The sequence below is a fragment of the Engraulis encrasicolus genome, chromosome 17, assembly GCF_034702125.1.
Source record: "Engraulis encrasicolus isolate BLACKSEA-1 chromosome 17, IST_EnEncr_1.0, whole genome shotgun sequence".
NCBI lineage: Eukaryota > Metazoa > Chordata > Actinopteri > Clupeiformes > Engraulidae > Engraulis > Engraulis encrasicolus.
The window spans coordinates 42586348-42603847 of NC_085873.1; the positions used below are offsets into that span (position 1 = coordinate 42586348).

General features: G+C 38.0%; 2 protein-coding genes across 2 annotated transcripts in view; both read left to right on the plus strand.

Annotated features, from left to right (window-relative positions):
• The window catches only part of ttyh2 (tweety family member 2), a 254092-nt gene that overhangs the window by 197375 nt on the left and 39217 nt on the right, over positions 1-17500 (plus strand). The window lies entirely within an intron of this gene.
• LOC134467577 (interferon-inducible GTPase 5-like) lies at positions 14361-15531 on the plus strand. The gene has a single exon (XM_063221420.1). The coding sequence runs from the start codon at positions 14361-14363 to the stop codon at positions 15519-15521; it is 1161 nt and encodes a 386-aa protein (XP_063077490.1). The 3' UTR covers positions 15522-15531.

Here is a 17500-nt window from a genome sequence, read left to right on the forward strand (position 1 = left end):
CTCAATGTGCTTCACAAAGTTAACAAATGCAAATGAAAGGAAACACACACACACACACACACACACACACACACACACACACACACACACACACACACACACACACACACACACACACACACACACACACACACGTAAACACACACACACACACGTAAACACACACACACACACACAACCAATGAGCAATTGGATGTGTGTGCCTAATAAAGTGGCCGGTGAGTGTACATCTACATGTCTTGTAGTGTCATGAATTGTGAAACACAAGGGAAGTCATCTCAGTAAAAGAAGTGATTTCTCACACACAGAGGCACAAACGGTTGGTATGATGATGAACTGTGCTTGTGTACTTTGGGTGTGGACAAACTCACCAGTTATGGGGAAATATTTGTAAAACCAACCAGCATGCGAGCAGTAGCTATTGTTGGTATCTTCATGACCGCAAATTGCTTCTTATGACACGTATCATATTAAAGGGCAGATTATAGTTCAGCAACGGCGCCTGTTGCTGTTACGGTCGCTAACCACTGTTGATGTTATAGATCTGCACACAAGGTCTCATGTCGTTATCCACATTTGGCTACATAGCTACAAGGCTACAGTACAGTAGTCAGACTGCAGGCATTGTGCCGCAAGTGCAGAGAATATATGGTATATCATATGTATTAAGTTCATTATGTCTAACTGTTTAACTTAAACACTTAGAGGTTTCTTTTGCCTTAAGACATGTACAAGTTTTTATCTTTTACCTGACATGTTTCGACGGTGTTACTTCCGTCTTCATCAGAGGGTCACTGTGATGTTGATGAGTGACATGCTTTAAAAACAGCTGATGTTGTTGCAACAAGTCATATATTGGGGAGACAGGGAGGACATTCAACATAAGAAAAAATGAGCATAAGAAAGAGTGTGAAAGGGAAACAGAACAAAGACATACAAGAGCAATAAAGGAGAGAGCCACACAGGAGAACCTCAAATCAGCAATAACTGACCACTGTAGGAGAGAAAATCACATCATGGACTGGGACAAGGCAAAAGTCATACAGCAAGAGAACAACAGATACCACCGCTGGATTAAGGAGTCTATGGAGATCAGAAAGCGTAGCCCAAGTACCATGAACAGGGATGAGGGGGCATACATGCTCTCACACACCTGGACCACCATCCTAAGAAGACAACTCTAACAGCAGGAGGTGTGACCAACCTGTCATTATTGGCAGGGAGGTCACATCTCCACAACAACATCAGCTGTTTTAAAAGCACGTCACTCATCAACATCACAGTGACCCTCTGATGAAGACGGAAGAAACACAGTCGAAACATGTCAGGTAAAAGATGAAAACTTTTACATGTCTTAAGGCAAAAGAAACCCCTAAGTGTTTAAATATATGGTATACCTTTTTGTGCCACTAAGTAAACAATGAGTCATCAGGTCAAAGTCCACGATGATTCATCATGAATCATCAGCTCAGATCAAAGTCTAAAATAAGATCAAAGTCCTAAATCCTTTCTACTCTCTATCAGTTGTGTGGGTGTGCGTGTGTGTGTGTGTGTGTGTGGGTGGGTGTGGGGGCTGCAACCTTGAGTGCCTGAGCATCTGTCTTCCTGGACCAAAGTCCTAAATAGTTTAGAGATGAGATCATCCTCCTCATTTTTCATCAACTTTCTATAGAAATGAATGGGGACCAGTTAGGGCTATAACCCTGCTAGACACATGACTCACCAAGAGGGGGCCTCTCTCTACTCTCTATCAGTTGTGTGGGTGTGCGTGTGTGTGTGTGTGTGTGTGTGTGTGGGTGTGGGGGCTGTGGATGAGAGTGCCACGACGTGTCCAGGACACATGTCAGGACATGTCTAGAGGGCGGGCATGCCCATGCGTAGCCCATGCGTACACAGTGTGGTTGCTACGTAAGCACTAGGCGTTCATGCAGTGTTCACGTGAACACAGCGCGTACACAACACACGTCCAGAATCTCCCTCGACTAGCAAGACTTGGATACTCACAATTAGGTTAAAATATTTCGCCAGTGCACAGTCAAAATCTCAGGATAAGACAAAAATTCATATCCTCAACCTTACCCAATCTATCTCCCAGTCACACACCCATCATCGTCTACATTTGTACTGAACCACAAAATTAGCTCAAAATTTCTCCTGAATAGCTTCACATTCCAGCACAACTAGCAGTCACATAACTCCAAAGTCTCCATACCCGTACAACCCAGCCATGCTCATCCCTCCACCCCCTTTGCGAACCTTTTTATTTTATTTTTTTTATTTGTAGTTTATTTGGCAGGGACAATGCAGTGCACATTGTTACAAACATGACATGGCAGAGCCATGACACAACTTGCAGATGTGAGTACATGGAAGGTTTATAGCTAGATAGTTAATTTGCAACCTCAGTCCCTGATCAGGCTACCTACTCTAATAAAACATATAAATCATCTAAAAGTACAATTGTACAATACAGTATACAAGACAATAATAAGCCATCTTGAAACATGCTCCCTATAATATAAAAGCCTTGTGCATTAAGAAAAAAAACAAGATGATGAGGGTGACCTATATATGCTGTGTGTGCATGTATGTGTGTTAACTATTGAGTGTTATGATTACATTTTTGGTTTTCCTTCAGCCAGTGTTTCAGTTGTCTGTTAAATATTTTAAACTCTGTTTGGATTTTTATTACAGTTGGTAAACTGGGCCACATTTGAGTTCCAATAACTGAGAAACTAGACTGACCAAAATGAGTTTTGCGCACCTCTGCAATGCAGTTACCATTCACTGCTCCTCTGGTGGCCACTCTTCTTGAGCTTATTTTTGTTACAAATGGACACAGTACAACAGGAGCAATATTATTTGCACATTTAAAAATGAGTTTAAGAAAAGAGAACTTCATAAAATTCTCAAAGCTTAAGAGGTTATATTTCTTTACTATGAGGCAAGGGTGCCACGTTATTGGTTTCTGGTCCAGTATCTTTAATGCCTGTTTATATAATGATAAAATAGGTTTGACTGATGTCTGGGAGGCTTGGCTCCATACAGTAATACAGTAAGATAGGTGGGACAGTATCATGGCATGAAAGAACAGTAAGGCTGCCTTGACAGGTATGTGATGCCTTATCATTCTAAAACAGTTCAAGTTTGTTCGAAGTGTTGTGGTACGTTTTTTAATGTGTTTATTAAACTTAAGCTGAGAGTCTAAGATTATTCCTAAAAATTTAAATTTTTCAACTTCGTCTATTGTGTCCTGGTCAATTTTGCATCCCGGCTAATGGGTCACTTAGTAAGGGTAGCCCCAAACTCTGGCAAGTCCTCCCACATGTACTGTATCAACGCACATCACATTCCACCTTCAAAGCTTCAAAGCACAGGAAACGCCAGGAAACCTACCAACATGGCTTGCCAACCATGGGGTTGAATGAGCTGATATCTGTTTTATATTTGCTTTGTTTTTTCTTCATGGTCTATTTTTATCTGTCTGATGTACATCTCTTCGTTCATTTCAGTGATATTCGATCCCTCGTACTCGTTTAGGGATAGGCCTATTTGTGATAAATCTTATCATGGCTCAGATTTTTGGCTACGGCATGTCTTTTACAGGTTTGGCAGGGAACTTAGCGGGGACACCTAGTGATTATTGACGCCTAGCCACAATGTACCCATCTCAGGAGATACTTTAGAGTTTTCCTGATATTGAATCATACACTATCTCTCTCTAGTCTATCTTACCAACCTGGGCTCTTGGGACTGAAAATAGTAGGTGTGGGAAACCTCACACCTTGCTTGGTGGGTGTCATTGTAGTTGTCATCTTATTGCAGCATTTTTCTGAGCAGGAAACCCCCCCATTTGCCAGAGGATGCATCCCCAAATATCTACATGATCATTCAAAGCTGAACTCGTGTTTTGTTGTGGTGAAAAAAAGAGTGTATGGTATTTCATTTTCAGCAGGGATTAAATGAAATAAAGTTAAATTAGGCTATTAAAAGTAAACAGTTGTGTTTCAGCAGCTCACAGACACTTACATTGTTTCATATTTTACATCGCACAGTCTCCAGTATATTTTCCCTTGGGGACAATAAAGGCTATCTATCTATTTTAGTTTTATATTTCCTTGTACTGTACTTCACCCCTTCCCTTGTTATTTGCACTTGTCACATAGTAGTTGACTTTTGATACGATACTCTTTCCTGCTTTATGGACTTGTAATTGAGATGTGTTGTACATGCAACTTTGAAATGATAATAGCAAAACTAAGTTACCTACTTACTTATCATGTATGACATGTTATATGTACCTGCATCTATAAACTATTTGTGAAGTATATTAAGCAACACACTTGAAAATGCTGAAAATCAAACATATTAATTAAGTATGAAGTAATTCCACAGTTGCTTCACACACAGTGGCACATTTGCTGCTAACCATTCAACTTGTATTGCTTCCCTCAGAGAACATTCTAAGCAAGAAGTTTAAGATTTTTCTGAGCCATCAATTTTCAATCAATCAATTTTCAAAGAAAAAAATCTCAAGCCAAACCACCAATTTAAAATGTCATTTTATATTTTTCCAGAGCACATGATCTGTCCATGATCTTTCCTCATGATCTGTCACGGGACAGTGGTTTAAAAACACTGTTATCAAGCCACCAATAAAAGTCTATTGCCCTTCAATACAGAGGCAATGCTCTGTAGTCACCATGTCTGCAGTTTTAAATAGGGTGAAAAGTGAAGTATATCGTTTCGATACTTAGTCATAAATGCTTGCAATTACTGTCATCTTTGCACTATTTTTCAAAACGTACAAAATTCCTGTCCGAATGTGTAGAATATTTGATATATTTTAGTCATTTTTGTTCTACAAAGTAGTCTCAACATGTTTCAATGAACCTAATGACCATTCCGATCAATTCCCCATGCTGGAATAAGTGAATTCGCAATTACCGGCGCGAAATGCATTATGGGTAATATTCGCCATTTTGAGAGATAAACAAAACAGCGTTGCCCCGGGATACCTATGAAAGCGCATGATATTTTATCTAGCCGGGTTACTCCGAGCATGTAATGTTGACGACAAACAATTCACACAACCATTTAACAACCCCAAATTACTCAACATTTCGCTGGTAGGTCAAGGATGGTCTTGGGGTTGAAAACAAGACATTTTTGAACGTTTTAAGTGAAACCAGAATTAATTAACGAACTTGTTTTGGAGAGATGTCTGGTAACTAACAGAATGCTAACTATCCGGGTTGCTAGCTAAATCCGAGTTTGTAGTGTTGACTACAAACAATTCACAAAACCATTTAACGACCCCAAATTACTCAAAATTTCGCTGGTAGATCAAGGAGGGTCTTGGGGTTGAAAACAAGACATTGTTGAACTTTTTAAGTGAAAGCAGAATTTAATAACGAACTTGTTTTGGAGAGATGTCTGGTAACTAACAGAAGACTAACCATCCGGGTTGCTAGCTAAATCCGAGTATGTAATGTTGACAACAAACAAGTCACACAACCATTTAACAACCCCAAAATTACTCAAAATTTCGCTGGTAGATCAAGGAGGGTCTTGGGGTTGAAAACAAGACATTTGTGAACTTTTTAAGTGAAGCCAGAATTAATTAACGAACTTGTTTTGGAGAGATGTCTGGTAACTAACAGAAGACTAACCATCCGGGTTGCTAGCTAAATCCGAGTATGTAATGTTGACAACAAACAAGTCACACAACCATTTAACAACCCCAAAATTACTCAAAATTTCGCTGGTAGATCAAGGAGGGTCTTGGGGTTGAAAACAAGACATTGTTGAACTTTTTAAGTGAAACCAGAATTTAATAACGAACTTGTTTTGGAGAGATGTCTGGTAACTAACAGAAGACTAACCATCCGGGTTGCTAGCTAAATCCGAGTATGTAATGTTGACAACAAACAAGTCACACAACCATTTAACAACCCCAAAATCACTCAAAATTTCGCTGGTAGATCAAGGAGGGTCTTGGGGTTGAAAACAAGACATTTTTGAACTTTGTAAGTGAAGCCAGAATTTAATAACGAACTTGTTTTGGAGAGATGTCTGGTAACTAACAGAAGGCTAACCATCCGGGTTGCTAGCTAAATCCGAATATGTAATGTTGACAACAAACAATTCACACAACCATTTAACAACCCCAAATTACTCTAAATTTCGCTGGTAGATCAAGGAGGGTCTTCGGGTTGAAAACAAGACATTTTTGAACTTTTTAAGTGAAACCAGAATTCATTAACAAACTCGTTTTGAAGAGATGCCAGTTAGCCCACACATAGCTACTATGTCTTCAGTACAGCTTTACATGTCCTTCTTAAATTGAATGTTTCATTAATTTATTCTACCAGTTCATGATATAGCTTCATTAATCACCTGTGGCCACTGTCTGTCATCGTCTATCCATGAAACTTTATTCAAAACTTAATTCAGGCTGTCATTTTGATGGTCTCAGTCACCAGAATTGATAATGGCAGCAACTATGGCATAACGGAGAACGGCACACTTCAGCAATGGCGACAGTGCACAATGCCGGCGCCCATGAATCGCAATGCAATAATTCTAAAATCTACAGAAAGCACCACTTTTAACCCACTACGAAATCCACAAATTATGACATTTATTTACCTCGTTTACTGGTGTGCAGCTCAGTGTCCTACCGCTTTGGGAAGGCAGGATCTGGTATCCACGCATTTGTTTATCTACCGTTTTGCGTTGCTAGGTCAATTTCGCGCAGGCGCACTGGTAATTGCGAACTCACTTATTATGTGGAAAAGTGGTCTCATTCATTTGTCTTTGTACCATGTCTGGTTCAAAAGTTATGTGAATAGTCAAATGTCATAATTGAACAAATCGCTATTGCACAGTTTCCAAGATGACCTCTGAAAAACAGTCGTGGGACAATTTGCAGCACTGTTAACATCTTTTATTGTTAACAAGACATATTAAGGAGTCTAAAAAATTTGTGTCAACAACAATTACGGGGGGTGCGCGTGGACCCCCTATAATGACTAGACTACATGGCCTGCCAGTATATTTTCCCTTGGGGACAAGAAAGGCTATCTATCTATTTTAGTTTTATATTTCCTTGTACTGTACTTCACCCCTTCCCTTGTTATTTGCACGTGTCACATAGTAGTTGACTTTTGATACGATACTCTTTCCTGCTTTATGGACTTGCAATTGAGATGTGTTGTACGTGCAACTTTGAAATGATAATAGCAAAACTAAGTTACCTACTTACTTATCATGTATGACATGTTATATGGACCTGCATCTATAAACCATTTTTTGAAGTATATTAAGCAACACACTTGAAAATGCTGAAAATCAAACATATATATTAAGTATGAAGTAATTCTACAGTTGCTTCACACACAGTGGCACATTTGCTGCTAACCATTCAACTTGTATTGCTTCCCTCAGAGAACATTCTAAGCAAGAAGTTTAAGATTTTTCTGAGCCATCAATTTTCAATCAATCAATTTTCAAAGAAACAAATCTCAAGCCAAACCACCGATTTAAAATGTCATTTTATATTTTTCCAGAGCACATGATCTGTCCATGATCTTTCCTCATGATCTGTCACGGGACAGTGGTTTAAAAACACTGTTATCAAGCCACCAATAAAAGTCTATTGCCCTTCAAAACAGAGGCTATGCTGTGTAGTCACCATGTCTGCAGTTTTAAATAGGGTGAAAAGTTAAGTATATTGTTTCGATACTTAGTCATAAATGCTTGCAATTACTGTCATCTTTGCACTATTTTTCAAAACGTACAAAATTCCTGTCCGAATGTGTAGAATATTTGATATATTTTAGTCATTTTTGTTCTACAAAGTAGTCTCAACATGTTTCAATGAACCTAATGACCATTCCAATCAATTCCCCATGCTGGAATTATGTGGAAAAGTGGTCTCATTCATTTGTCTTTGTACCATGTCTGGTTCAAAAGTTATGTGAATAGTCAAATGTCATAATTGAACAAATCGCTATTGCACAGTTTCCAAGATGACCTCTGAAAAACAGTCGTGGGACAATTTGCAGCACTGTTAACATCTTTTATTGTTAACTAGACATATTAAGGAGTCTAAAAAAATTGTGTCAACAACAATTACGGGGGGTGCGCGTGGACCCGCTATAATGACTAGACTACATGGCCTGCCAGTATATTTTCCCTTGGGGACAATAAAGGCTATCTATCTATTTTAGTTTTATATTTCCTTGTACTGTACTTCACCCCTTCCCTTGTTATTTGCACGTGTCACATAGTAGTTGACTTTTGATACGATACTCTTTCCAGCTTTATGGACTTGCAATTGAGATGTGTTGTACGTGCAACTTTGAAATGATAATAGCAAAACTAAGTTACCTACTTACTTATCATGTATGACATGTTATATGGACCTGCATCTATAAACTATTTGTGAAGTATATTAAGCAACACACTTGAAAATGCTGAAAATCAAACATATTAATTAAGTATGAAGTAATTCCACAGTTGCTTCACACACAGTGGCACATTTGCTGCTAACCATTCAACTTGTATTGCTTCCCTCAGAGAACATTCTAAGCAAAAAGTTTAAGATTTTTCTGAGCCATCAATTTTCAATCAATCAATTTTCAAAGAAAAAAATCTCAAGCCAAACCACCAATTTAAAATGTCATGTTATATTTTTCCAGAGCACATGATCTGTCCATGATCTTTCCTCATGATCTGTCACGGGACAGTGGTTTAAAAACACTGTTATCAAGCCACCAATAAAAGTCTATTGCCCTTCAATACAGAGGCTATGCTGTGCAGTTACCATGTCTGCAGTTTTAAATACTGTAGGGTGAAAAGTGAAGTATATTGTTTCGATACTTAGTCATAAATGCTTGCAATTACTGTCGTCTTTGCATTATTTTTTCAAAACTTACAAAATTCCTGTCCGAATGTGTAGAATATTTGATATATTTTAGTCATTTTTGTTCTACAAAGTAGTCTCAACATGTTTCAATGAACCTAATGACCATTCCGATCAATTCCCCATGCTGGAATTATGTGGAAAAGTGGTCTCATTCATTTGTCTTTGTACCATGTCTGGTTCAAAAGTTATGTGAATAGTCAAATGTCATAATTGAACAAATCGCTATTGCACAGTTTCCAAGATGACCTCTGAAAAACAGTCATGGGACAATTTACAGCACTGTTAACACCTTTTATTGTCAACTAGACATATTAAGGAGTCTAAAAAAATTGTGTCAACAACAATTACGGGGGGTGCGCGTGGACCCGCTATAATGACTAGACTACATGGCCTGCCAGTATATTTTCCCTTGGGGACAATAAAGGCTATCTATCTATTTTAGTTTTATATTTCCTTGTACTGTACTTCACCCCTTCCCTTGTTATTTGCACGTGTCACATAGTAGTTGACTTTTGATACGATACTCTCTCCAGCTTTATGGACTTGCAATTGAGATGTGTTGTACGTGCAACTTTGAAATGATAATAGCAAAACTAAGTTACCTACTTACTTATCATGTATGACATGTTATATGGACCTGCATCTATAAACTATTTGTGAAGTATATTAAGCAACACACTTGAAAATGCTGAAAATCAAACATATTAATTAAGTATGAAGTAATTCCACAGTTGCTTCACACACAGTGGCACATTTGCTGCTAACCATTCAACTTGTATTGCTTCCCTCAGAGAACATTCTAAGCAAAAAGTTTAAGATTTTTCTGAGCCATCAATTTTCAATCAATCAATTTTCAAAGAAAAAAATCTCAAGCCAAACCACCAATTTAAAATGTCATGTTATATTTTTCCAGAGCACATGATCTGTCCATGATCTTTCCTCATGATCTGTCACGGGACAGTGGTTTAAAAACACTGTTATCAAGCCACCAATAAAAGTCTATTGCCCTTCAATACAGAGGCTATGCTGTGCAGTTACCATGTCTGCAGTTTTAAATACTGTAGGGTGAAAAGTGAAGTATATTGTTTCGATACTTAGTCATAAATGCTTGCAATTACTGTCGTCTTTGCATTATTTTTTCAAAACTTACAAAATTCCTGTCCGAATGTGTAGAATATTTGATATATTTTAGTCATTTTTGTTCTACAAAGTAGTCTCAACAATTCCCCATGCTGGAATTATGTGGAAAAGTGGTCTCATTCATTTGTCTTTGTACCATGTCTGGTTCAAAAGTTATGTGAATAGTCAAATGTCATAATTGAACAAATCGCTATTGCACAGTTTCCAAGATGACCTCTGAAAAACAGTCATGGGACAATTTACAGCACTGTTAACACCTTTTATTGTCAACTAGACATATTAAGGAGTCTAAAAAAATTGTGTCAACAACAATTACGGGGGGTGCGCGTGGACCCCCTATAATGACTAGACTAATACACTGTGTACCCTATTGATTTTTGTCCTGGCTCACTTTGAATACACATCAAAGTTACAACAGCTTGTTTTATAACAGTTTTTCCATTGCTTAAACTTTTTTTGTGTGAAACATGACTCATAGGCCTACTGTTCAAATGTTGCACCCAAACATAGGCTATTCTACTATTCTGACACATTTTGTCACACTGAAACTCTGCAAGGAAAACCATTTATGCATGCAACAAATGCCTGTACAGCTGCAAATGTCATGAAGACTGTGAGATGTAAAATATGAAACAATGTATGTGTCTGTGAGCTGCTGAAACACAATTTTTATGTTTACTTTTAATAGCCTAATTTAGTGGTGTCAACAATGATCGATTCGGCGATCCGAATCGATCCGGGGCATGGACGATCCAGATCCGGCAAGTTCCAGAATCAATCCGGCAATTTTTTTAAGTTTCAATTACTTCCATGGATATTTCGGGAGCAAATGAATGTTAAATTAAATAAAAACACTTCAAAACATTGCAAGACTGATACAGACTGATACAGAAAACAGCCAATAAATAGTTGCTCAGTATCTGACTACTTGTATTTCCTCATCATGGCTGAACATTTGCTTTGCGTTCAGTAGAAATGTAATGCATTGCAATGCATTGTAGAATTGAATCGAATCGGATTGGATCTAGTAGAATCGAATCGAATCGGATCTACTACCTCCCGAATCGTGATCGAATCGGATCGTGAGGGCAGTGCCGATCCACACCACTAGCCTAATTTAACTTTATTTCATTTAATCCCTGCTGAAAATGAAATACCATACACTCTTTTTTCACCACAACAAAACACGAGTTCAGCTTTGAATGATCATGTAGATATTTGGGGATGCATCCTCTCGCAAATGGGGGGGTTTCCTGCTCAGAAAAATGCTCCAATAAGATGACAACTACAATGACACTCACCAAGCAAGGTGTGAGGTTTCCCACACCTACTATTTTCAGTCCCAAGAGCCCAGGTTGGTAAGATAGACTAGAGAGAGATAGTGTATGATTCAATATCAGGAAAACTCTAAAGTATCTCCAGAGATGGGTACATTGTGGCTAGGCGTCAATAATCACTAGGTGTCCCTGCTAAGTTCCCTGCTAAACCTGTAAAAGACATGTCGTTGCCAAAAATCTGAGCCATGATAAGATTTATCACAAATAGGCCTATCCCTAAACGAGTGCGAGGGATCGAATATCACTGAAATGAACGAAGAGATGTACATCAGACAGATAAAAATAGACCATGAAGAAAAAACAAAGCAAATATAAAACAGATATCAGCTCATTCAACCCCATGGTTGGCAAGCCATGTTGGTAGGTTTCCTGGCGTTTCCTGTGCTTTGAAGCTTTGAAGGTGGAATGTGATGTGCGTTGATACAGTACATGTGGGAGGACTTGCCAGAGTTTGGGGCTACCTTTACTAAGTGACCCATTAGCTGGGATGCAAAGGTTCGCAAAGGGGGTGGAGGGATGAGCATGGCTGGGTTGTACGGGTATGGAGACTTTGGAGTTATGTGACTGCTAGTTGTGCTGGAATGTGAAGCTATTCAGGAGAAATTTTGAGCTAATTTTGTGGTTCAGTACAAATGTAGACGATGATGGGTGTGTGACTGGGAGATAGATTGGGTAAGGTTGAGGATATGAATTTTTTTCTTATCCTGAGATTTTGACTGTGCACTGGCTAAATATTTTAACCTAATTGTGAGTATCCAAGTCTTGCTAGTCGAGGGAGATTCTGGACGTGTGTTGTGGTTGACCAGGAATACAATGTAACTGTAGATTGGTGGCTGCTTTGCTGAGATGTTAATCTATGTGATGTTGAGCTAAATGTGATTACATTTACTCCAATTATTATAGTTGAATGACTTTCATCAGTATATTCAATAATTTAAAAAAACCTTTTACTTGTGTACATCTAGACTCATAGGCCTGAGTGTTGCGTAAAATCAGAATAAGAGGAAAAATGAAATGCACACTATAACAATTTGCCAGAAACGAAAGCTAAAATGTGTAGATTCCGCTCAGCATTTTCTCAATTTTCCATACCCTACCTCTCCTGGACCCCAATGTGTTAGATGATGGCAGGTGCCAAGTGTGAGAGTTCCTGGTGAACAATATTCAATAAAGGCAATTCATGACAAGTCAATCATTTTTAAATAAACTGAGTAGTTTTTGCACACAAAACATTTGGAATAACTATGACAACCTCTGCCTAAAAACTGTACATCTTGTACAGAAGTGTCTGAGCAGAGTGGGAGTGGGAAGGGTGTCTTTTAAAAAAACGAACCTTATCCTTAGGGTATATATCCAAAAGGATTCCCGCTGTAGCAGTTTTTTCAACCTGTCCCCCCCTCTCATTGTTTTTTTGATGTGTTCTATTCCAGAGATCCTTAATGTGTCACAGCTACCATGTCCAACATCTTTGTAGTGCACGGCCATGGGATAATTGGGATTAGCGGTTCTGATGGCATATTTATGTTCTGCCAACCTTGTTTTCAGTTTGGGGGAGCCAATATTTATTTTAAAATACAACATAGCACCCAAAAACAAAATACAAAGAACAGTTTTAAATACAGTAGGTTGCCCCTTCTGTTTTATGCACGTGTATGGTGTCCAGGTTTGTTTCATAAAAGATAACTTTTTTAGACTTCACCTTGTTGGTCAGATTGTTGAAGATTATTGGTCATCAACATTACGAAAAATCAGTGCTCAGGGAGGCACTGAAGATTATAGAGGACCCCACACACATTCTACATCATGAAAATACACTGCTTCCCTCAGGTAGACGTTTCAGGACACTGAACTGCAGACTGAACAAATATAGAACTCTTTTATCTCCAATGCGATAAGAATGCTTAATGACAGATAGACATGCCATGTGCAGGCAGTGCACAGTTTTAATGTTTTTTTTGTTTTCTGTGTTGAGTTTCTTTTATGTTTCTTATGTTCTTTATGTTATGTTGTGTGTGTATGTGAGTGAGTACTGTATGTTATGCAGGGATTGTTGAATCCCAAGACAAATTTCCCCCTGGGGACAATAAAGTTCAATCTTCTCTACTCTGCCTTTAAAATACAATAACTGGTTGTTACCATCAACTGGACCTCTGTAGTCACCTCCCCTGATTGAGCTCCTCCCTCCAACTGGATTTATATGAACAACCTGGAGTCCACCTACTGCACTCTGACTGCTGGATTCTTTCAGACCATTCTTCCAATGATGGCACAACACTCAGGGGTATGTTTTAGCAGTGTTTACATGCCACACCACACATATAATTGCCTACATATGAACAATATTCAAATCTGGCTACACATGACATTTAATTAATTTCCTAGGGTAGTAAGCATTACTTTGCACTTAAATTATTTTCCATAAAATTGTACAGTTAGGCTTTAGGGTATAATAGAAGAGCCTTTTTCCAGAATACATCCATTTTTAAAAAATATTATAAAATTAGCCTATGTGCTTCTCAAATTATATACCTAATACACAATTGTGCTATTTGAATCTGTCGAGGAAAAATCACATCTTCCAGTTCCAATTGCCCCATTTCTACCTTAACACCAAAAAATAAATAATAATATATTTATTGCATTTACATGTGAATAGCCTGTTGTGATTTGCAAAAAGGCTCTTCAATTTAGTCATAGTATGTCCTGATTTTGGAAGAAATATAGCAGAGATGTAATAGCATCAGAACAACAGAAAGTATGTGAGATGGCTGCATTAATCTTAAAATTAATAAAATATCATGCAACAATGAATGCCTATATGTTTTACTACTACACTATATACATATTATGATGTATGTTATTATAGTGAACCCATGTAATTCCTGAGACAGATACACATTATATGCATGGCTAGGAGTCTGGACTGACTGTAACAATCTTGTGTTTAGAGCATGGAGCGTGAGCTGGCTGTTGAAGTTGAAGCTGCGATAAAGGCATCTGGAGCATCCACCTTTGAGGAAGCCCAAGAAAAAGCAAAACAAGAGTTTGAAGAATTGTGTCATGTCACCCTCAATATTGCTGTGACAGGGGGGACAGGGGCAGGAAAGTCCTCTTTTGTGAATGCCATCAGGGGTGTCAAAGAAGGTGATGAAGAAAGAGCTGCCCCCACTGATGTTGTGGAATGCACCAAGACACCCACAATGTACCCCCACCCAACCATGCCCAACGTCAACATATGGGATCTGCCGGGTATAGGGACAGAGAAGTTCCAAACTAAGAAATACATAAAAGATGTTAATTTAGATAATTATGACTTTTTCCTGATACTCACATGCACAAGACTAACAGAGCATGACATAATGCTAGCTAAAGAAATCAGAAAAAACAAAAAGAATTTTTATTTTGTCCGTACAAAAATCGACCAGGATGTGAAATCAGAAAAGAGGAAGGGAAAGGCAGAAGAGCAAACACTAAGTGTCATCCGACAAGACCTTAAAGAAAAACTCAACGACTTTCCTTCGGCTCAAATCTTCCTTGTGTCATCGTGGAAGCTGGATAAGTTTGACTTCCATGAGATGATGTGTGTGCTGGAGAAAGACCTTCCAGAGAAGAAGCAAGATGCTCTAACTCTTAGTTTGCCTGTGTATTCAATTGAGATTCTTAAGAAGAAGTACAAAGCATTCAAGAGAGGTATCTGGGCTCAGGCCTCTGCATCTGGTGCTGTTGGAGCAGCCCCATTGCCAGGTGTATCAGCTGCATTTGATGTTACAACAATCTCTGCTTTTCTCACCAAGGTCTACTATTCATTTGGTTTAGATGATACATCCATGAAGCAGCTTTCAGACAGAGTAGGCAAGCCAATTCCTGCAGATTTCAAGCATTCAAAACTAGTGAAAGCAATTGCCTCCAAATCTGTGACTGCTCTGCAAGTTGAACTAACTGGCTTTATAGTGGCAGAAGCAATAGAATCAGCCCTCAGATTCATACCAATCGCTGGAAGTGTAGCTGGGGCAGGTATGTCATTCTGGAGCACATACTTAGCACTCAGAAAGGGCTTGGATGAGCTATTTACGGTTTCCAAAAAGATGCTTGAAATGGCAAAATTGAAGTAATGATACACATACATACACGTACCTGTCCAAAGTTAATTTTTTTGTTGATTTTACAAATCTGTTGATTTTTCTTTGCTGTTGTAAAAATTACCATAAAGTTAAGCATCTAATTTGTTTTGGAAATAAGAGCCCCTGGACATGGCCCGATCGGTAAACAAGATTTAATGATTTATTGAAATCAAGTCAAGTGGGTTTTATTGTCAATTTCTTTACATGCACTGGTCATACAAAGAATTTGAAATTACATTTCAGAAATCTCAGTCATAGGAGTCCATTAAGGTCTGTAAAGGTCATTTACAGCAGAGAGTTGTTTATTTTATTATTGTAATTATTTCCATGTAAGGATTATAGAACACATAAATCATGTGAGAAAAAAATGCGAAGCAGTGTGTACTTTTCTTTATTGGAATTGTTTTTATTATCAACCGATTATGTTGTAAAATTATATGAAATCATGTGCATCTTTTTACTATCACTTTCAATTTCTTTAATCTCTTCAACATGGTGTGACATGACTAACATGTCTTGTGTGTTTTTTCACCATGTTCGTTGAAAGAGGCACACCCAAAACCTCATTGATGTTCATAAGTGTACCCCTAATGTTTATAAGAACAGATTGTGTGTTGCAGATTTTTTTTTTAAATCTATTAGCAAGTTCATTTCCAATAAAGAACTATCAAGTGATTGTGATAGCTATTTTACTTGACTACATGAAACACACACTCCCTCAATCACTGGCATGCACAGACATTTTGGGGGGCAGCTGCCCAGGGGGTGACGAGGGGGGATGTGGAACTGTCGGCTGCACATAGAGGCTATGTGGTATAGGCTCATAATATAATATAATATAATATAATATAATATAATATAATATAATATAATATAATATAATATAATATAATATAATATAATATAACCTAGCATTACATAATACAACATAATATAATATAATATAATATAATATAATATAATATGATATAATATAATATAATACGGCTATAGTATTATTAGCATAAATGTTTAATATATTATGTATCATGCATTTTTAATAGTAGAATAAGGTTTTTAAATGTCTTTTGTGTGATAATAGTTAAGGTACTGGATTTTGCAAGTCTTGCAACAGAAAGTTGTGGTTTTAGCTATTACAGCTCATTCCAATTTAGAACCAAGAAATCTGTGGCCATTGCTTGTAAAAAATAAACTGGGGCATACAACACCCACAATACCCAGGATCCACTAGTTTGACTACTTTCGTTACTGATTTCTTACGTCACATGGTAATCAAACTTTTCAAACAAGCGATTTTAGGGTTAGGGTTAGGGTTAGGTTTAGGTTTAGGTTTAGGGTTACGGTTAGGATTAGGATTGTATGATTTAAGCCAGGGGTTCCCAAACTTTTTTTCCTTGCACACCCCCTGGTACATTTCCATATGGTTCGCGCACCCCCTAAGTGAATGTTTTGGCGTACTTATGGCCACTCAAATATGGCTTCACTTCACAAATCATTGCACATTATGCAGAGTCATTTAGGGAATCCTCATTTCCAATAGATTTGATGTTTCCTCAAGCATACAATTCACCATACAATTAAAAACTACTTAATTTTTAGTAATGCTGTATAAAAACACACATATCCACCATTGCTCCATTCAGCTCCCGCACCCCCTTGTGGCAAGCCACGCACCCCCAGGGGTGCACGCACCCCAGTTTGGGAACCCCTGATTTAAGTCATCAGTACCAAAAGGGCGTCAAATTAGTGATTCCCCACAATACCCAGTAAAAGAGGGTGTTAAGACGCATTCACAACCTGAGGAAGCTTATTTATGGCATCCTACTGCAGTGGAAAAAAACTGCCCTCCACACTGCTTCCTGATTTGCAACGTGCCTCCAGTTCAGGTGCGCTATGCACATTCTTTTTAAAAATATATTTTGTATGGCATTTTGTCTCTTTTAATTATTATTATTATTAGAGTAGAGTAG